We start from the raw sequence: 23,268 nt of genomic DNA on the forward strand, positions 1-23,268 counted from the left end.
TTTAACTCCCCTCCCTTTTGGTAGGTCATTTTCTGTTGTGTCTCCAGGACAGAACGTGAAGGGAAAGCTCCACAGTGGTATTTCATCAGCAGAAAAATAAACCGCTAGGGGTTTCAATACTGGAAAACAGTTTTTTGCATTTCTTTTTGATTTTCTTCCTTTCACAAAAAAGCACAACTTAAAATTTACAAATATTTGTTATTTTTGCTATTTGTTAACTGAATACAGTTTTATCTTTTAAATGTAGTAGGAATTTTGGACGTTATTTTGCGTTTGTGCAAATAATGATTTTATTATATTTTTGTATTGAAAATATAGGTTTGATAAATATTTATACAACTGTCATGGAATGTAACAAATCAAAAGCACCTATTTTATATCCACAGGCCCTATGTTTTCAGAAAATACATGATTTGGGGGGTATTTTACTATCAAAGCTGTAAGTGAAAAATAAAAAAATGTCAGTCCACGCTAGGTGAAATACTGGGGCTGGGCCCTGCAGCAGATGGGTTAAAGACAAATAGGTTTTACAAATATCTATTGTCACTAAATGACAGACTCCATCAGCCTGACCAGACAACATTCTAATGTCTCTGAGCTATTTGCAGTCACAGGATAAAGCTTCAACAGAGAAATGTCAATCGGACAAGGAAGAAAAGTGTGCAAGCCAGTACTGGTGGTATCTGCAACCCCTCCGTTTCTTCTGCTGAAAATTAAACTTTCACCTCAGGCAACCGCTTATGTTGAGGAAGTCAGATCACATATCTGTCTAACTGCCATCAGGTATCTATAGCCAGCCTATGTCAGTGGACAAATGCGGTGTGCTTTCAGGTGCATTCCACATTTGTCATGAGTTTTAGACACTGCTGAGATATTTTAGAATTTTTTGGCAGGTGCACTTTTTTCAGACATGACCTTTTTATAGAGTGTTTTGCCTAAAGCAAATATGTATAAAAAAAATAAAAGGGGGCATATAGAAAACGCAGTGTGTTTAAGCAAGAAAAAAAATGAAGTATCCCATTATCAGTGCCCTTGACCCTGCAAGCTGCTTACATATTGAGTTGTGCGTTCCAGGGTTAAGCGCTATTATATAATTTGCTGGTTTTCCCTTCCTTGCTCCAGTACCTAACCCAGTTTTTGCGCTATGTCTGACTGCTATAAAAATGACTTGCTGTGTCACCACTTCATTCAGAATTCTGCTCCTTTATCCATAATACCCTTTTTCAGTCATGTATCAACCAATGTCCATATTCTTTTGCGTATTTAAAATGTATTTTTTTGCCAGTTTTAGATGTGACTTATTCTGGAAACTCTGCCTCGAAGTCGAGCTTACCTGACTTTTTTTTTTTAATCTAGCATATGATGATATTTGGCTTGTATTCTTTGAGAAATAGATGGTTTACAGACCCTCAGCTGCCCATGGACTTAGAGTGACAATAAGCTCGGGAGTTAAATCCTAAAATGCATTTACCTACCTTAACTATAAAAATTTAGCTGTAGATTCTCAAATCATCTCTGAATTGGTGCTGACACTGTCCATCCTTCTGGAGGGTGGCTACTTTTGTTCCCCATGGTCCCTGTGTGTGTGTGTTATAAAGTAGCCACCACCCCAAGATCGCTCCCCTGATAGACTACAATATCATGTTTAGTTTATTAATTTATATTGAGATTAAAGTCACAGGAGAGAGCTTGGAGTGATGGCTACTTTACAACACACACACAGGGACCATGGGGGAACAAAAGTTTGATACCCAAATAAGACGCATTTTTTGTATAAATAAGGTACTGAAATTTATTTTTAAGATTTAACTCTAATGAGTTTAGTGTCCTTTTAAAGAGCAGATAGTGGCATACATAACTAGGGAAACATTGATACCATTTTTTCAAGACCGAGTAAGAGTGCTGATACTTTTCCTCAAGTACTTAGAAACTTTTTTTTTGTGTGTGTGTCATGTGACAGTTTTTCTAAACAATAAAGACTTCTGATATTAGACAGTGGGGGAGCGCCAAGGCCCGGTCGCAGCTGCAGCCTCTGCGCCCTTGGTAGTTCTGCCACTGACTCCAAGCTGTAAAGGGACTACAAATCCCAGCAATATATTATACAGCATTGCAGAATACCACCAGCTATAGAGGACTACAAATCCCAGCAATACATTGTACAGCAATGCAGAATAATATGAAGCTAGATACTGTGTTGCTCACCAGGGCTGTGCGGGGTCTCAGGAGGCTGTGCGGCGTCTCTCCAGAGCTGTGCGGGGTCTCCAAGCTGCTGGCGGTGGGAAGGAGAAGGGTGCCTGGGGCTGTAAACAGCCATTGCGAGGTCCCCACAAGGGTGCTGTGAGGTCCCCAGCAAGTGCGGGACCTTACGCCAGCTGACTGTGAAAATTTAAAGTGCCGATAAGCACTTAACTAAGCTGCACGTAGTATGAGTACTCGTGAAAAGCCGCAGTATATGTACAGATATTGGTATATCCCTATACATAACCTCTTGTGAAGTTAAACATCTTGCCATTCGACTAGTACTTTTTTTTTTTTTTTTTATCCTTGTTAGATCTAGTTGTGGAAACCTTTTATATGAAATCTTCTGTTTCTTAGCAATCTGATGCATACAGTAACCATTTTTTATATGACAATAGAATGGCATATTTCTTGGGAATGTTGTTTTGTGCTGTACATTTGTGAACCAGAAAATGTGCTTTTGGAATGTTAGTACCTTGCAACCCGAGGACAATTTACTTGCATTTTTTGAACAGAATAATGGGTTTAGCCATAACAATCAAATTAAACATGATTAATAAGGCACGAGCTAACAGAGTTTAGCATTTAGACACAGAAGAAATGACAGCTAAAAATGGGCCTTTGGTCCTGTGTTAGTCATTTCAAGCAGTAATGGCAAATTTTTTTGCAACTTTAGTTATGTCTTGTGTATATTTTCAATAATTGTAATGGCACCTTGGTGAAGTATTTATCAGTGCTTTAAAAAACATAATTTTTAGTTATTCTAAAAAAAATGGCTTTTTTTGTTCCATAGATTCTCCTCTCAGTTGAACCAAATCCAGCAATCTCTCCGTACTGAAACTTCCGAAGCACTAAATTGCATTCTTTAATGGGAAAAAATCATATGTATATATATTCTATTATACTTTTTAAACATCTGTTTTTCCTTGGCTTTTGGAGCAGGGATGTTTGTTGCATTGAATGCCTTTTGCTGCATCTTTTGTCTGCATAATAGGTATATTTAGAATGTCCCAGTTACCTGTACCGGAGTACTATAAAAAAAACTTTTCGTGTGCTGCAGCATCAGTCATTGTTTTAGACTAGAAATATTCATGGGAAGTACATGTGTCATAATGATCACAGATAAAAAACATGTTAAGAAATATTGCTTATAGTTCAAGTTTTTATTATTATTAATACAACCTAGTCATTATAAATAAAGGTCAGAACCTATAAAACAGTTGAAATGTAATGTTTGTAATTACTATCTATATTTGTACCATTTGCAAGCCACAGGGGAGTAGTTCCCCTTAAAACTGAGCTTGGTTCTTTGCTTTTTGTCGCTGAAGTACTCAAAAGAGATCTATGGGGCAAGTTTTTTCCCCCCATAGTTCTCTTTAGGGTCACGGGGATGACATATACTAACCTCCTCCCGTGACCAAAGCTCAGTATGTTGCGGGCAATACTAAGAGCACCGCAGCCGGGACGGATCCCAACAATATTGTCGAGATCCAGCTGGGTCTGACTAGAGCAGGGGTGGCAAACACAAGGCCCGCAGGCCGAATCCGGCCCGCCGGACCTTGTAAAGTGGCCCGCACAGCCAGGGCCGGCCTTAGGGGTGTGCGGGCTGTACAAAAAAAAAACTCTTTAATAATCGCCCGCGGGCGCGGCGCCCCTCCATGCGGGCACTTGACAGTTTATCTGTCAGCTCAGCCAGGCAGCACAGCAGTGACAGTGTCACTGGCACTCTATGAATGACTCATTAAGATGGCCGCCGCGACAGCGCGGCGGCCATCTTTAAAACTGGACAATGTACTGGCAGCCTGGCAAGCCACAGGCGGATTCTGCCGGAAAGGCACGTGGGAGGCTGTCCTTGCCTTGCTATGAGGAGCGGGGATGAGGAGCAGGAGCTCAGAACTTTGTTCTGTAAGTAAATTCTTTTTTTTTTATAAATGCAGTGTACTGCTTAATGTCTGTTTTGTATTTTATTATTTAAATGGAGTGTTTCTTAACCACTTCAAGACCAGGTGTTTAGACCCCCTTCATAGCCAGGCCATTTTTCAGTATTCAGCGCTGCGGTACTTTGACTGACGTTTATTCCGTCATGCAACGCTGTACTGAAATACATTTTATACCATTTTTTGGGGACAGATAGAGCTTTCTTTTGATGGTATTTAATCACCGCTGGGGTTTTTATTTTTTACTATAATTAGGAAAAATTACAGAAAATGTTGAAAAAAAAAGTTTTTTTTAACATTGTTAGGAAACATTTATTACCCAGTTTTTGGTAAAATATAAAAGATCGGGTCACGTCGGGTAAATAGACACCAAACATGTCAAGCTTTAAAATTGCGTGCACCCGCGAAATTGCAGAAAACTACCATACCCAAAATTGGCCATAGGCGACACTTTAAAAGCTTTTACCGCTCATCAGTTTAGTGTTATCGGTGATTGATGGCCCTAGACTTATTGCTCTCACTGCGACGTTCGCGGCGATATGTAACATGTGCGGCGTAATGGGCGCAATCGTATTTTTTACACGTATGCGCCCCCATACAACCGGCCCTTTGAGGGTAACCATACTGCTGATGCGGCCCCCGATGAATTTGAGTTTGCCACCCTTGATCTAGAGGCAGAGCCAGCTGTAACCCGCCCCCTCTCCCATCATTTCCTCCACTCAGCGCTGGAGGTTCGGAGAGGGGAGGGGGGCAATCACTACGGGCAGCGGTGACAGTCACCGTTCACTGCAGGAAGACGGTCGGGAAGTGAGCGGGTCAGCTGCATGTTTATGCTCACTTCCCGATTGATACAGCTGACCTGTAACAGCTTCTTTGTCACAGGTTGACTCTAACTATGAGGATGAGTGGGCATCACTCGCCTCATAGTTCGCCTTTAATATCACAAAACTGTTGAGAACCATTCTTTAAGGCAGAATAAAATATATGTATTTTAGACAGTAATATCTTTATCTAAAGATGTAGTGTATTGATATTATACCGGATTTGTATAGTGCCAACAGTTTGTGCAGCACTTTAAAATATAAGGAAGATATTACAATCACAATACAATTCAAGACAAGATGGTAAGGAGGGCCTGCCCCAGAGGGCTTACAATCTAAAACTTTGAGTATTTACACATTTTAGTTCATGTTACCATTTGTCCTTCCTTGCTGTAATGTCCTGTAATGCCTTTTTAATAAATAGATGTGTAGGTTCTCCCTCTAGTGGATATCTTCATGTCCTACAAGTTGGGGCATTCCCTCCGCTTTATGTGTAGCTGCAGGGTGATTGCCCTGGCTGCAGCTGATTGGACCAGGAGATGGTCACGCCACTGACACCAAGCCCATGCACATCCCAATTCTATCAGTGTATATCCAGCTCAAGCAATGCTGCCCATAGACATGACAAATTTCTGGAAGTTTCAACCAGCTTTCAATTGCAAGAACAGTCAAACAGATTACAGCATACTACCATCAACAGTCACTATCAGAATTGTGATATAATGGAATCTGTTGGTAATAGGTTACTGTAATAAGCTAAACTGCCCATAGATAGACCGATGTCTTCCTAAGACTGTCCAGTGAGGAGACCTCTGATGTCTTTAGTCCCACTGAGGCCAGAGACCCGAGACCCTCCCTGTTGCTCTCATGACTTTGAAATACATTTGTATTTTCGTTAGATTTTCTAATAGTTAATAGGGTCAAAATGATTTTTGAATAAAAAACATGATTGAATGTTCTGAAGAGTGTTTTCTTATGAATGTTTGTATGAAAATCTACCAGTATATGGCCAGCTTCAGGCAGCACAAATGTCAGTGTCAGTGAAAATAATCCTTTCCAGATCTGCTTGCTTTTTGCCTTCAAATGTTCCTCCAAACAGTCCTCAACAAGCATCAAAAAGGGTTGGAATAGTGGTATGACTAGTCTAAAGCAGAAACCAGTGTCGGCTTTACTAAGCAACAAACAGTAGTTAGAATGCTGTATATTGCTGTCTCTATGTACATGCAAGTACAAACTTTACATACTCGGATTGATAGGGTTGTTTACGTTTAATTATGAATTGCTTTAAAGCATAAAGTGCCTTACCATTTCAGAAGCTGGAATTTGCTTAGTCCTGCACATGCACCAATTTTCAGCCAAAAATCTGAATGATCAGCCTGTCCTGTTGGGACCCTGCGAATGTGAGTACACCAGGGACAGTGATGCATTATCTGGCTTTTGAGATGTGAGCGGGAACATAGCCTTTAAACCCTAAGAACTACAGTTATCCTATACATTGACCACATAGACCTATCTACACAAAGCAGCTTCATTTTCATTACGTGTGGATGTGTTTCTTTTTTCCAGCAGAGGGCAGCAGATGATTTTAAACATGTGAGAGATTGTAAGAAAACAAGACCATGAAGCAAAGCAGTGACGTGTTGGGTCTCCTGAAAGGTGACTTGTTCATCATAAAGAGACCAGCTTATTTAGCACATAACATATGCGTTTTACATTGCCATATATTTAATGAAGAATGGTTTACACAACCAAGGACAATAAGAAATTATGTTTCAGTTCATTGCCTGACCCGACTTATCGGGTTTTAGATTACAGTCTCATTTAATGTGGCTATAGAATTTTCTGATGCAGCCTCAAAATTGATTCCTTAGGGCGTGTTCACAGATGCTCCGTATTAGTGGGCCAGTATGTTGTGGCAGCTCCAGCAGTGTTCTTTGAATTGCAATTTTTTTATTTTTTTTTGTTAACTTTATGTGGAGTGCACACTCTATTCAGGTCCCCACATGGCAGTGTGGTGCGCTATACATACATCCCCCCTCTGATGGAGACCTTCGGGGCCCCCACAAGAGGTCCCTCTTCCTATTGATGGCCCAGGTATTGTCCTTCCTATGGTTCTCTCCCCATCCTAGGCTACGGTGGATGTTTGTTTATGGCATCATTGTGTTAAGTATAATCATAATTTCTCCTGATGAAGCAACTCTTAGCAAAACACATAGAGAATAAGCCATGTAACCAACTCAGCCTGACAGGTGGCCTGTCATTTATTTCAAAGATCATTGAAGGACTGGAAACAGACTACCATAAGATTTTTCTACCTTCAGTGCGCTTCAAAGTAGGCCGTTCACATATCATGAAGGGCATTGCTTTTTTATTGTACAATAAAATGTTGTTTTTTTATAGTTTAGCAGTTCTATTTTTAGTTGGGCTACCATGGCAACCCCAGTAGCGTTTGTATAGCCTTCGTTCGGCAGGCTAGATTTTGAGCATTTTGCAGTAGTAGAACGTCATTAGGTCATAGCACTTGCCTATACCTGAGTTGAAGCTGAACTTCAGGCAAACAACTAAATACACAGATAAAATATATAATGTATATAAGGAAGCTGTTTTACATGTCATAGATATGTATTTCTGTCCATCCAGTTCTGAGATTTACACCGCTTTACTACAACATACAGTCCTGTCTGGCAGGTGAGGTGATCTAAATTTTCTATTCTGCAGTTCAGTTACAGATCTTGTCCCTCCCCCTGCCTGTAGCTAGGCAGTAAAAGAAGTAGCAGCTGTCTGGTGAGCTTATCTTTCACTGTACTCTGTATCTCTCTCCTACTGTCAGCATGCTCTTTGCACAGCAACACAGTTCAGCAGATTTGCTCCTTGTGCTGTTTCTTCCTACCCCACTCTAACCTCTGTTGTAAAGTGACTGCAGGAGGCTGATACTATGTCAGAATTAGGTACTTAAACTGCTTGCATTTGTTATTTGTCTTTTATATCAGACTGATTGTGTGCTTTAAATGGTGATTATTTGATTAAAATTCATGTTTAGCTAATCATCCAGCAGTGTCAGGCTCTTTTGTCTATTATTATTATTACATAGTATTTATATAGCGCCAACAGTTTGCGCAGCACTTTACAATATAAGGAAGACATTACAGTTACAATACAATACAATTCAAGACAAGATGGTAAGGAGGGCCCTGCCCCTGAGGGCTTACAATCTAAAAGAGGAGGGGGAAATGATACATGAGGTAGCTGTGGGAATGAATTATGTGAGAATGTGAAGGTTCAGTGGTTGGGTTGAGGTGGGATAGGCTTCCCTGAAGAGATGAGTCTTTAGGGAACGCCTAAAGGCAGTCAAGGTGGGACAGTCAAGGTCTACAAAGGTGGGTGATGATTTCAGAAGCTATATACAGGGCAGAAAGATGGTGGGTCATTTATTATTTCTGGTAGGTATCGCAACTTGATATCAGTTGAGTACAGGCGGTCCCCAAGTTACATACATCCGACTTGCATACGACTTCTATTTACAAACAGAGGCTATTACTGTACAGCGGGGGTTCCCAGCTGCAACCAAAGTGTACAGCGCAGCATTTCAGTAGTTGTTATACTACCACGCTTGTGCCAATGAGAAGTGCCCACCTTTTTGGGTCTGTTCGTAGTACTGTACGTACATTACAGGAAGTTGGCTCTTGTTAGACACTGTGAGGTTTTTACTGCTGTCTGTATCCTCATTAGATATATTTAATCCCCTTCCTGTCCTTGAGACAACAGGAAGTGAGAGGAAATCTACCCCATAGGAAGGAAAATTCACTCCTGTAAGAGTTACCATGGTAAAAAAAAGTGTCCCACGGATCTTTATCACCAATCCTTGTTTCCACGACAACCCAAACTTTTCAAAATCCAATTGTCACAGGGACAGAAAGTGAGATATAAAATCTTCTAAACGGGCACATACAGCAAAACAGACATTACAGGAGGGTAACCCTTCCCTATGCTATCCAAACCTAAAAGCAATTTTTTTGTGGGGGCTGGAAACTTTAAAAAAATGTACCTGTTCCAACTCGCATACAAACCTACAGAACCTATCTTGTTTGTAACCCAGGGACTGCCTGTATATAGGATAAATATCACTTTGGAGTAGACCGCCGATTTACTGATACAGGTACAGAAGTTGTAATGTTACTCTGGGAGTAATGGACAGGAAATCAGCAGGGTGTTTATATTTTCCTTTAAACAAAAAGATATAGCTCTTGGCAGCTTTTTTTACATGTTTACCTGGCTAATTTTAACTGTTTTGCTGTTGGTTACAGAGCTCAATAGCTGAAGATGGAATTTCTATATACAACTGAATGAGTCAGAGGAGCACTCATTTCCTTTGCTTGCTTTGTTCACACAAAGCTATTGTTAGAATGAAGACCCCCCCAGAAGAGTATTTTCTGCTTCGATTTCTCCTTAGAAAGCAGATATTGAGAAATGTGTGTGATGGCGGCAACATTGTATTCATTATTCATTTATTTGGCTTAAACATACTAATGTTAAAATATAATTGACCCAAAACTGTTATCATTTTATTTGTTTTAAGCGGAGTAGTAGAATTATAATTTTGTGTTTACAAATCATCTGTCGTAAATCTATGCTGGTACAGGTGTTGAAAGGCATGTTGTGAATCTGGTTTGGTCATCTGTTGATTATTCATTTCATTAGGATGAAGCCAAAAAAAAACTTGCAACATTTGTACATTTTGTGCAGCTATGTTTTAGGAAGTAAGAATTGGCTATATTTTCAGCTGTATATAATCACAGGGAAGTTTTGTTAAGGAAGTCATATGAGTTAAGGGACATCTTGATGTGTCTGTTGTTTTCATGGACTTGAAGTCAGAGAACAGGGAGCATTTTTTGCTGAGGCCAGGAGACTATAAAAGGTTTTTTGGACAACACTGGAAATGAATGCTGAGCTACAAAACAGAACAGGCAAGTGTTGAAATACTGCTCATCTCTCAAACGTGTGCTATACTAGGCAGGTAAGATTAACCTTTCTATAGAAAATACATGAAACTTTGGGGCCAAGCAAAGGTTTTTTTCTTTACGTTTATTAGGTATTAGGCATTGTGAACGTTTTTTCTTTTTGGGTGTTTTTTTCTGTATTATTGCATTACAACTAGAGCTGCAGCTAACGATTATTTTCAAAATCGATTAGTTAGCCGATTATTAAGTTCGATTTAATCGGTTAATCAGATAAACAATCAAATACATTTTAAAAAATGGCTCCAGTGATGGACTACTAGTTTGTATTGAAAGGAGCAAGCTTGGAGCGGTGGAAGTAAAAAAGAAAAAAAAAGTGTGGTGTGCAATATAGTGAAATTGGAAGTGTAAAATTATACAGCAATCAATGCAGAATGGCACCGGCTATAGAGGACTACAAATCCCAGCAATAGTACAATATACAGCGCAATGCAGAATACCACCAGCTATAGAGGAAACCTGGAATTAAAATGGATTTACTGCAATTAGAGCTGCAAGACTTTTGCCCCACTGTAGAGTGTATGGCTTAAAGTGGTTCTATGGACAGATAGTCCCAACTCCACTGTGGATCTTTGCAGCTCCTTCAGTGTTATCTTTGAGGTTTTTGTTGCGGCTCTGATTTATTGTCCTTCTTGCCTGCTTTAGGCGGGCTATCTTCTCTTATCAGGTTTGTAGTGGTGCCATATCTTCCTATTTTGCTATAATGGTTCTATTGATGTTCCATGGAATGTTCAAGGTTTGGGATTTTTTTTCATAACCCAACCCTGATCTATAACTCTCCATAGCTTTGTCCCTGACCTGTTTGGAGAGCCACTTGGTCTTCATGTCACTTTCTTAAGCTGGCCATACACCTTACAATCATGGCCAAACTTTTGTCTTGCGATGGTTGCAAGGTAATTAAAAAAACGTACGATCTGCCCATCTTGGACAGGCAGATCGTACTTGCGAACATCGCAAGCCCGCCCCGCTGAGGGGCGACAGGCTCGAAAACCCGCCCAGAACCGTACGATTCTCTGCGGGTTTGTGGCCTGCTCGTACGATAATAGTCAGGTGTATGGGCACCCTTAGTGGTTTTGTAGAGTCAGGGGCCTTTCAGATCAGGTGACATTTGATTGCACACAGGTGGACCTTTATCAACTAATTATGGTAATGGTTCATTGGTTGGCCCAAATCTTATTTATGAGTTTCATAGTAAAGAGGCTGAATACTTATGCACACAAGATTATTTTTGCATCTACAAAGTGGTTGGAATGAAAAAAAATCTATTTTAGTTCCATTCTGTAATGCAATAAGACAGGAAAAACACCAAGGGGGAATACATACTTTTGCAAGGCACTGTACATAGAAAATTGAGTCGGAATGGCCGCCATGCTTAATAAATTGTCAGGAGGAAAATATTGAATTTGTTAACGGTTCTCAACCATTTACTGTCTCTTAATTTGCCTTACCTTAGTGCAAGAATAAAAGGGACCGTTTTACATTTAGAAACATGAACCTATAAGATTCAGTATACTTTTACTATTGTGATCCTTCAAAAATGGGAGTGCTGAATAAACAATTCTGAGGAAATTCAGCCGTTAAGACAGTGAACTTTATCTGACATGATGTCTCGATAGTCATTTTTTTCTTCACAACAAATTGAGTCAAACCTTTATTTTTTTTAGTTGCTTGCACCTCTTTCACTCTCACTTTCTGTGTTTATGAAGAGTGGCAGCGGGACTTTATGGTAGGATAAAAATGTCTATAAACACATGAAAACACACTTAGAAAAAATGCATGAAAGGTGAATTGCAAAGGTGAGAAGTAAGCCTTAAAATATGTGGGTGGAAGAGATTCATACAATTCCTCTGATTATTATGGGATCCTTTTCTGCATACATTCCCCACACTTTTTATATAGATGAGCAGCACAGTGTCGTAGTGATTAGCGCTTCTGCCTTGCAGCACTGGGGGTCCCCGGTTTGAATCCCGGCCAGGTCACTATCTGCAAGGAGTTTGCATGTTCTCCCTGTGCTTGTGTGGTGCGTGGGTTTCTTATGGGTACTCCGGTTTTCTCCCACACTCCAAAGACATGCTGGAAGGTTAATTGGCTCCTGTCTAAATTGGCCCTCGTATGTATGCATGTGAGATTGGGACCTTAGATTGTAATTTTCTTGAGGGCAGGGACTGATGTGAATGTACGCTATGTAAAAGCACTGTGTGTAAATTATCGCCGCTATATAAATACCTATGATAAAGAAAGTCAAAAACTTACCCTTGCAGTTCTACCCCTGTTTTATCTAAAGGCTAAAATAAATCCGTTTTACTCACCTGATCCTCAGACCTGTGGCTTTTAGTGCTCACTCTCTCTCCCCCTCTGCTCTGTATATGGACTGTCAATTGGCATTGTCACATGTGATGCAGGTTAATGGACTTGCATAAGGCGGGATGACCTCAGCGGACCATCGGAGCACAGGGGAGACCAGTCTAGCAGCCTGGAGGAAGCTGGGATAACTGGGGATCAAGTAAGGAAATCTGCTTGGAGTCCACTAGACAGAATGAGCACTTAATCATCGCATCCACACACTGCCCGTTCAGCATTGCGGTCATCGGAAGCCTGCCCCTCAGGCGGGCGGGCTTGCTATTATCGCAAGTACGATCTGCCTGTCCAAGATGGGCAGATCGTACGTTTTTAAAATTAGTCTTGCGATGGTTGTAAAGTAATGTCGTGCGATGGTTGTAAAGTGTATGGCCAGCTTAAAGGCCATACGCTTTACTGCAACGGGCAGTGTGCGCGTGCGCGCACAGGCCCGTTCGGCATTTGTCTCCCGAGCACCGTTCAAACCAGCCGAAAATCATAAGATTTTCGGCTGGTTTTCTAGCGTGCTCCTTAGACAAAAGACGTGCAACTTTTTTCTGCAAAATTTTGATGAGGTGGGATTTTGTGGGGGTGGTGTGGGAATTGAGTGAATCGAGTGATTTTCATTTTATTGACACCATATTGGAAGTCAGATGTTTATTTATTATGTAAATGATGATTGTATATACATATTGAACATGTGCTGTATGGATCGAATATTTACAATTACTAATTATATAATTATCACATAAATGTTACTCCATTTGTTGTAGAAGTTAGCTATATCTTCACTATGCTGTATTTTGTGCGCACTTTAACTTATTGTCACCGTTCATATTGGCAATAAATTCAAGTATAGAAAACGTCTTCAGATGACCTTTGAACAGTGTACATAAATACATGTTGCCATTGGTCCTTTAACATAAGTAATTCTGCACGTGCTCTCTTAATGACGCTGCATTTTTACAGTTCTTGTATAATATCATAACTTGTACACAAGTGCTGCACAGATAATGCTCCAGGGATAAAACTCCTGAACCAGCCTAAAAATAGGCTTGTGTCTGCCAGTTTGGCTCAGTTTCATTACCAGCTATGAGCACCAGGTGTGCAAAGGATTTCCTTGCATAGAAACAATGACATAACCTTAACCACTTCTACCCTCACACCCTTCCAAAGTCTCACTTTTTAAAAAAAATGTTAGATCTGTTGGATTTATTTATTTATGTTTTTGTTTCTTTTTTACAGTTGGTTAATTTATGTATTTTGGGCAGGTTTAAGGGCCGTGCGATGTTCCGAGCACCACACACCAGCTGCTGCGCTATGTGGCACAGTGGCTGGTGTGAATGAGCCCTTATGGGATTTTCCTTTTACTTTCATTTGTGTCTCTGGGACAGGAGATACAGAACGGGCATCTTAACCATTCCCTACTCTATCAAAAACAAAAACAAAAAAGTGGTTGGCCTTTAAAGGAGAACTATGGGGTTAAGGCTTTTCCCCATAGGGTAACGGGAGGACACAAACTATCGTCCTCCTGTCACCCTAAGCTCAGTATACCGTGAGCTACAGCTCGCAGTATACTGAGACGCCACAGTATACTGCAAGCTACTGTTCGCGGTATACTTAGACGCCGCAGCTGAAGCGGATCCCGACAATTATGTCTGGATCCGCCCAGCTGCGTGGGTGACAGCTGGCTCTGCCTATCTAGAAGCAGAGCCAGCTGTACCCGCCCCCTCCTCCGTCCGATCCGCCAGTCAGCGCTGGCCGAGCGGGGAGGGGGGAATCCAGCCCCTGTCACGGCAGAGAGGTTTCATTGTCACAGGTCGGCTAGAACTATGAGGTGAGTGAAAAGCACTCACCTCATAGTTCTCTTTTAAACACTCTTTAATTCTTTATTTTGTAACACAGGTCAATACAAGGTGTCTTGTTTAAAAATATAACCAAAGCTTTTCCACATTGTCTCACAGGTTCAGCTTACTTTTAATGTGCCATGACACTGCTTATGCACTTTATTTATGCATGCGTCCTGTTATAGGATTATATAAATTGTGCACATCTAGATTAGCAATGCTCCTAACAGTATTCGTTATTTATAAGCTTTTCCGGGAAACTACGCCAACACACAATACAAAAGAATGATATGCTTAAGCACTTTCATATTTTTTCTTTAGATAAAAGGTGCTAGACCATAGTATCCAGATAATTACATAGATTTACATAAAAGGGGTTATGCAAAATTGCATATAATCCCCCTAAACAAATGGAACACATCAATTCAGCATGGATTTCTATTTAAATCTGATAAATTCTATAGAAGCTGGCAGCATATATGGCAATCCTTTACAACAAATCTCATTATTCATCTATTAGCAACATCCTCTTTGATACCCCACATTGAGCACATTTCAGCACAAGACTTTGGGTTATGCACTTCTAGTGTTCTGTATATCTTTGTAATAGTAGTGTAGATTTTTCTAAACTTTTGTATTTAAAAGTGAACATGTAAAGCATTCTAAACTAAGAGCATATACTTTTAAAATGCCTGCAATTATTATAGACAGCAAAAGACTTTTAACCCCTTCATGACTGAGGCCTTTTTTTTAATTTTTTTGTACCAATGTTATATTCCACATTTTAAGCCTGAAAATTACTTAAAACCCCCCAAAAGTCAGCCACGAAGGGGTTAAACTAGTAATAAAGTAAAACTGGTTCCTAGGAGTAACTCGGTGGAGGCAATAGCGGGATATTTCTGATGTCTGTTCTTAAGCATTGATGCAAGGTGGACTTTCCCTTTGATGTGTATCTGTGGTGTAAGGAATGTCCCTACTGCAGCTGATTGGGCTGGGAGGTGGGTGTGTCGGTCACCGTTTTGCGTGAGCTTGGGCAAAGACAAGTGCACTAGGTTTCCACCATGCCCCTGCACATCACTGTTCTTAAGCAGGGCTTTAAAGTGTATTTCCACTTTTGCAGTCAAATTTGAGAAAACATTACTATATGTTTATGTTCCCATATGACTCCTAAAAATAATTTTAAAAAATATGTTTCTCATCTTTTTAATAGTAGTTTCTTTGGAGCAGGCCTTTGGGCAGACTGCAAGTTCAAACTGAAAGCAGAAGGGGACAATTTGGGGACAGACTTTACCTCATTGAAGTAGGACTGCAGTCAACTTTTTTGTTTTTGTTTTGGATAGTGTATGGGAGGGTTATAACCCCTGTCAAGTTTTTTTGTCATCTGTGTCACTTTGGGGAGATTTCCTTTCACTTCCTGTCTGTTGGCTACAACAAGAAGTGAGAGGAAATCCCTGCATAATAAGGGTGGTCCCTGGTGGTCAGCAGCATTCCCATGAAAATTTTGAGTGATATGTCACCAGGACAAAAAGAGAGGGTAAACCTACATAACGGGAACACAGACAGCAATACAATCCTGACAGGTTTTCTAATCCCTCTCTACTCTATCCAAAACTTAAAAAGAAAAAACTTTTTGCTTCAGTTGAAATTTACCATACAATACAGAATTCTGCATGCTGATTTAAAATAATATTACATACATTAGTCAAATAAACATGTTTTTTCATTTACTTGCAAATGGAGTTCTTCTACTTCCTGGTCCATTTTGGCACAAATTATGTAATGTGCCAAATCGTTGTATCCTGGGAAGGTTACATCAGCAGAGCATTCCTGGGAAATCTCATCTTTAGATCTCAGGGAAAGGCATTTTCCTCCCCTGAGATGATGTGTATGGTCACATGTCCTAGTCAGACGTGCCAAAGTTCCAGGAAGTCAAAAGAGATCTAGTGATCTGCCCTTAGTAAACATGGCCAATGTGAGAAGACTGGGGAATAAAAGAGAAAAAGGGATTGTAAAGAATACAAAGCCTGCAATTATCTAGAAGTATGTGTTTTTAGATGGTCATTACTAAACATTTCTAAAGATGTGTTTGTTGTTGTTTTGTAGATAAGGTCCTCTCTAACTCGCCAACACCTTCCCTAACATTACATAGCAGAGGTAAAATTCAGTTTTGTAGTTTAAAGAAAAGAGCATGTAAAGAGCAAGTATGAATTGTTTTTTTTGTTTTTGTAATGAGAACATGCAACAAATGTATAGTAGATGTTATCCCAATTTAGCTGCAACAGTGGAAATACATTTTAAAGAGAGACAGGGTCACTTTTCTCCATTCCCCATGTTCCCCATTCAGTGTTTGTGACACTCATCTTTCCAGTTATCCCCTGCTGGTACTTCCTCTACTTCAGTTTGTGCAAAATATTCACTGCTTCCGTGTAAGGGGAGTGTATGAACTTCTCCCATGTGACAATGCTTAGGTCTAGCAGCCAATTGGTAGGCTTGAACATTGTCAAAGAGGGTAATGTCACCGCTCCCTTTAGGCTCCGGTACCTGCCAGCACTTGGTATTTTGGTGCTTACTGTGATGAAGGGAGGCATTGGAGAGGTGATTATCAGTGGGACAGGGGGTGAGCTTTTCACAGCTCTGAATGGGCAAAGTGACGGTCTCTCTTTAGCTTTTAACAGTTTTGAAATATCTGACAGGCTTCAATCACCAATCAAGATGGATTGCAAATAAACTTACATTTATTATGTTATGCACTCCTTTTAGGTTTAATGTCAGGCATTCTATACAGTCCAGATTTTGTAATCAGACTCGCTGTGAAGTATTTAAAAATACATCCTTTGTTCCTGCAAAAGTGAATAATCTTTGTAATGTTTTTATTGTGTTACAGCTGTTCTAACAATCAACGATGATTCTCCAGTGATCCCACCGGCAAAGATGAGCCAACGGCAGGGTAAAGACGCATACCTTTCTCCTACCAAAGACTTAGTCCAGGCTACGCTGAGCCCAGGAATCATTCAAAGTCATGGTAAGACATTATATTTGAAATTCAGTGGAAACTCTTGCAAATTCTTGTGTCCTTAAATTATTATTTTCTCTGTCTGCATTCTGCACATTTTTCGGCACTGCCAGGCTTAGAGTTTGCTGCTCTTTGCCACGTGTGACCTTGTACTGGGTTTACTTTGAGATGATGTGTTGTATTTTTAGATGCTTTAATGTTACTGGTACAGGATATAGCAGATGTAATTTGTAGTGATGCCAAGAAGTGTGGTGGAGCATGGTACCAGAGTTCTTTGAAGCATAATTAGAGTTCTTTTATAAATGCCCCTGGAATTACAATAAACTGCAAAGGCACTTTTTAAATGTAAAATTGATTTGAGCTGCATGCCTAAAAAAACAGAAACTTTTATTTTGTCTACAAAGAATTGATGTGTAAATCATGTACAGTTTAGAAGATGCACTGCCCTATCTTTCCTCTTCCTTGTTAAAGTGGAGTTTTGAACCAAATGGAAAAAGGTGAGAGTAGCATCTGGCAGTTTTTATTACCATCTGGTCCATGCTGTGTGTGTATCACTCAAGACAAGTTCCAATCTAAAATTTTACAGTTGTCACAGCAACAAGAGTTGAAGTAAAATTTACCATTGGGGAGACCTGCTTAGGTGACAACTGTCAAAGGCGGGGTTTCTCCTAACTTTGGCAAGATTTCCTCTCACTTCCTATATCTATGGAACAGTAAGTAAAGGGAAATCTTACCAACTCGAACGCAAATAGCAATAGAAACCTGGCAGAAGTCCTATTCTTTACTCTTTCCAAACCAATGAAAAGGTTGAGTGTGATGGGAAGTTTAATTTAATGAGTCAAGAAGTGATTATTCAAGGCTATGCTTTTTCTATTGCACCCCCTTTGCCCCAAGTGGAATACAGGCAGTCCCCGGGTTACATACAAGTTAGGGACTTTAGGTTTGTACTTAAGTTGAATTTGTATGCAAGTCTGAACAGGTACATTTTTTAAGTGTAACTCCAGCCAAAATGTTTTCTTTCCTTTTGGATAGCATAGGGGAAGGGTCATGGTTCTTTTGCTGTCTGTTCCTGAATAAAAAATGTTTTATTTAAAATGACACAGAAAAAAAAGTTTTTTTCTAAATTGTATTTGATAAACTTTATTTTGTATTTGTTTTGCATTTTTAATTTTTATTTATTTAACTTTTTCTTAACTTTTTTGACATTTTTTTGTCTTTTTAATTTAATTTTTTACATTTTTTTTTTTGTATTTTAATGCCGGGAGCCATAGCCAGCCTGCTATTGGATATTTCAAATTGCAATAGCCAATAGCAGGCTGGCTATTGCATCTGCCTGCTGTCAATCAGCAGAGGAGGGGCCTGAAGCAGAAAGTTCTCTATCAGGTCCCCCCATGCTGATTGACAGCAGACAGTGGGCAGGTGCAATAGAGTAGGCAGGGGGGCGGGGCAGAGGAGCTGCGGCCGGACCAGGAGACCGGAGGATCGTCCGGACCGGGGAAGCCGAGGGAACGGCTGAAGAGGAAGCCGGCACATCAGTGGAGGTACGTGGGGCATCGGCGGTATGCAGCGGTAGCCTCCTAAAATGTACCGGTGGCTGCTGGTACATTTAGGAGAACTGTGGACCCCGTTCGTAAGTACGGATTGTCCGTAAGTCGGACGTCCGTAACCCGGGGACTGCCTGTACTTTGATTTTTTTTTTTTCTAAGGCTGGTTGCTAGGTCTACCATCTTGTTATTGGTGTGTGGTGCTGGCAACACAGAAAATTGGCTTCTGGTGCCACCATAGCTTGGAGACTCAAACTGATTGCATGACGAGCCTTCATGACATTGCCTCAATTTTCAATACAGGTGTAAATTTTAAGTGCATATTTAACACTACTCACTCGTGGATTTTGAGTGATGACCATTTTCTATGACTATTGGTTTTATGCCATTTCCATCTTACGTGGTGCTACAGATCTGTAGAATGGAGATTATTTTGACCAGCGTAGTGTGCTGATAAAATTCACCCCCCACAGCACCACCTTCCCCACAACAGTAGCTCACAGGAAATGCTGGGAGACATCATTCATTATAGATCCTGCATTAGAGTTTTTATGAACTTGGTTTGGATGCAGATTTTTCTTAGTAATTCTGCTATAACTTCTCTGTACAGACACAAAGTTGTCACGAGTAGCTAATTTATTTTGCAACTACTTAAATAAAGATTTAAAGTTGGTAGATATTTTTAAGTTTCCTAGTGAGGAAATACAGGTGTTATAACAATGACACTAAAACTGGTGTAGACAACGTGCATGTGATTGGGACTGCTGCGAATGGTTTCTTGTTCTTTGTGAAACATCACACAATCATTGTGTACATAAAGAAAATGAATAAATCCAGGGCAAGTAAAAGTAAAGCTTCACTGGAAGAACATGTCATGTTGAATAGATTAAATATCTTCATAGTATTATGCTTTGACATGCAAAACATATTTTTGATATTGACCTTGTGTGATATATGTGTTCTATGCATTTGTAATTTTAGGCCCATTTCTGCACCCCATTTGGAATCCGCTATTTGTATCTTTGACCTGCTGTCATGCTAGACCCTCGTACCCTACTCAGTCCATTCTCTAAAAGTTACAAAGTTAGGGAATAGGTTAATGACTGGTATGCTTTAAGCTACCTATAAACGGTTATCCTGGGACATTTTCCCAGACTAGGCTTGTCAACATTCATCTCTTTTCCCTTCCCTGGCTTATGTCCAGTCTGTTTGATATGACTATTCTGAAGTGTTGTCTCAGTTTTTAATATTTTTTTATTCCCTTTAAAAATCAATCTGTACTGTATATTTTGTAGGCTCTGTGTGATAACTTTTTATAGGACATTCCTTTCATGTCAGCTTTGATAGCTATTCAGGGAGCACAGCCTACTTTCAAGATTATTTTTTCCATCCACACCATTCTGTACTGCGTCACACCCTGACTCTTTTGTCTATATTCTGGTAATCCTGGAATACTACTGCTGGTGAAATAATAGATTATCTTTCTTACTGCCTTTCACGTAGAAGTTCCAGTGCTAAGATGTTGCTCACAGTTGACAATCAGATTCAAACCTGCTTTGGAATGGTAGAAAATAAGAGGAGAGGAAGTGCACTCCTACTGACCCTCCTATGAAGCTTTCTGAACTCAGCAGTTGTTGTGTTTTCTGGATGACTTAAGTAGCTCACTGATTTATGTATTTTTTTATTCTCCAGAATTGTATTTTAAGTTGTAATGCATATGTACTCTGCATAACACCTGAAGGTGTTGATTATTGACCATTTGTATTTCCAGAAAATTGTTGCTGTTTACTGTTCACAGACTGTGTCCTTTAAAATACTGGTCAAACATATGCCATATGTCTTAGGGTAGATTTAGTTTATTTTTTTGTGCTTTTGCATATTTTATTTTACTCCTTTTAACTAGGTACATTTTCCAGTGATTCATTTTTCTTTGTCCATTGCTTGGTTTGCACAAAATGTTCTTTCTTTTTTTTTTTGGCATGTAATTATAGAAACAAAATGTATTTTTAGAGTTTGTACGTATTATCTGAGCAGTAGGTGTTGATGTGACGGGCTATGCTTTGGTCTCTACTTCTTCATGGTCTGTTCATTTAGAAGATTAAAATGTATTTCATCTGCTTTTTGAAAGGGAAAATCCAGTGTTAGCTGACTTGCGTAAGGAAAAATGCACAGACAAAACAGACCTTCATATCATTGTCTGCTCAGAATTCTAAACTCTTTTTAAACTACTACCTGACTGTTGTAACCTTTTAAATGTAAATAATACTGCCAACATTTGCAGACCGCTCACTGCCTAAATGAAAATAAGCAACAACAAAAAACTCCTGTTAAATGTTGAGATTGTGTCAACACTGGCCGTAAACATTCCAGGCAATTACATTTTTTCCAAACACCTATTTAGTACTACAGTATTGCGTAAGTTGTTGAAGAGTTTTGTGGAAAGGGTGAGATGAAGGTGACTTTATGAGCAAATTTGGTGATTATGACTTTTAGAGCACATCTCGTTGATGTAGGTGTAGCTACCAATTTGACAGCAGAGTAGGCCAGTCAACTAATAATGGAAACCAGAACTAGTGCTGCTGAATCTGTGCAGGCGTATGTAGAGTTATGTGGTAGGAAGTACATGGCCCTAGGTAGGGTAAACAAGCTTTGGGAATGCCTAAGGTGATGTCATTAAGTTGACCTGCATCTTCCTTGACTTAAGAACTGTATTGGCTTCTTTAGAGTCGCAATTGAGCTGGTAATACCGCAAGCTGGTGCAAGTAATAAAGTTCACAGAGCACCTCCACAAGGACTTTTACAGAAATGGTATGGGCCATTGCAGTAATGCCTAAACTAAAAACAGGAACCCTGAACATGTAATTTGTTTCTTTTTATGTGTATATTTTCACTGGAAGCTAGACTGTACCTAAAATTTAAACCATGTTCAAACAGGCACAAGGCTTATTACTATCTGTTATTTGTAACGCTAGGTCCTGTATAAGTTGTAGACGAATATTAGGAAGTAGTAGAGGAAGTCTAGGGAATAAATCATTGGGCTGGTTGGTTGATGACCACTCTACAACTTAGGGTAGCAACAGACAGCTGATACCTGCCGGACAGCAATTGCTGAGGGGTTATTTGTCCTTTAAACAATTTAACTCAAAGATCTTGGTCCCGACAACTGGGACTTTCCAACCTCACCACTAACCGATGGATGAGCTTTTCATCTCCTAGGTTTTAAGAAACCGCCTGGTAATTGCAGGTAACATTTGTTGAGGTTTTCTATGGTCATTCATAAAAATTACATCTAGTTTGATTCAGTGGGGATCGCATGATAATTACAGATTCATGTCAGTATTTGCACAGATGGCACCATAAAATAGACAATATGAGGCTGTCTTACTAAAAGAGTTTAAAATCTTCGCACAATAAAATGTGTGAATTTATCCCGTCAAGTATAAGGCGCTTACTTATTTCAACGTAATAATTGGATGATTGAATTGAAATAAAATTGACTGAGACACAGCATGGAGCAAAACATGCTAGGATGGTCCTGGGAAAAGTATCAGTTGCTGAGAGCTTAAAAGGAATACTGATGACTAGTCATTTCCCTTCATTTGATTTTTTTGGACATGTCTTTGGTGGTATAGGTCCCCAGTTTATGTGTTTTTCAAAGGGGAAGAGCAAAAAAACTGAGCAGGTCTAAGACTGCCTCCATGTCTTGCCCTGTTGTAGTTAGCCATGTTGTAGGTGTAACAGTTGGTTGATTGTCAGCTAGTTCTGTTACGTAAGAGACACCAGTGGACAGACTTCTTTACAGTAGTTGTGTTTCCACTCTCTAGCAGATGGATTTTCTCACATTTCTGCATTCTGCTGTACACAGGACCTGACAGAGAAGATTTACATAATCAATTTGTATTTTTGATATCTGCAGTGGGTTATTTTTCCTAATTGGGTTTGAAGCTGACCTTTTAATGAGTTTAGATCTACTAATTATATAATTTAATTATAGATGCTGGCTTGTCATTTATAACTTTTAACACATACATTTTTTTTAGCATAGAGTGCCTTTTTGTTTTTTTCTAACGTTAGATTCAAAAGAATTGTACATGCTATAACTGTATTAACGTTTTTTGTGTTTTATGAATAACGTTCACCCAACATGAAGCTGGCCGGAAATAGTTTGTAATTCAATTCTGATGTAAATTCTTGGAAATAGTATAAACAATCTCAGTGTGATGTGAACTGTGAACAAAATGAAATGTTGATTTGTATTCCTGGGGCTGCTGGAGAAGAACTGTGATTATGAACGTGTGCGTGATCTCCTCTCGGAGCAAATACAACTAATATTATTAAATCTTTTAGAAAGTCCAACAATTGTACTGCGAGTCTCTTCTACTTCTGATGTGCTACATTGGTGAAATAAAGTGTGTACCCATGTGATCTCAGTCTTTGCATTCTCTATACTCATTGCCTTATACCATCACTCCACGGAGCTAATTTCTCCAGGTGGTCCAAGACCTCACCCCTTCTC

The 23,268-nt window shown here is 39.7% G+C and overlaps 1 protein-coding gene across 5 annotated transcripts in view; it reads left to right on the forward strand.

Annotated features, from left to right (window-relative positions):
* OSBPL8 (oxysterol binding protein like 8) overlaps positions 1–23,268 on the forward strand; it is a 230,757-nt gene that overhangs the window by 116,638 nt on the left and 90,851 nt on the right. For all 5 annotated transcript variants that reach the window (XR_001942119.1, XM_018572747.1, XM_018572757.1 and 2 more), the window contains one exon: positions 17,080–17,217. Coding sequence is in view for 4 of the 5 variants with exons in the window: in XM_018572747.1 (XP_018428249.1) it covers positions 17,080–17,217 (138 nt within the window). In the remaining variant the exon portion in view is untranslated. The remainder of the gene's footprint in view (positions 1–17,079; positions 17,218–23,268) is intronic.

The sequence above is a fragment of the Nanorana parkeri genome, unplaced genomic scaffold (assembly GCF_000935625.1).
Source record: "Nanorana parkeri isolate BGI_ZX_2015 unplaced genomic scaffold, ASM93562v1 scaffold45, whole genome shotgun sequence".
NCBI classification, from domain to species: domain Eukaryota; kingdom Metazoa; phylum Chordata; class Amphibia; order Anura; family Dicroglossidae; genus Nanorana; species Nanorana parkeri.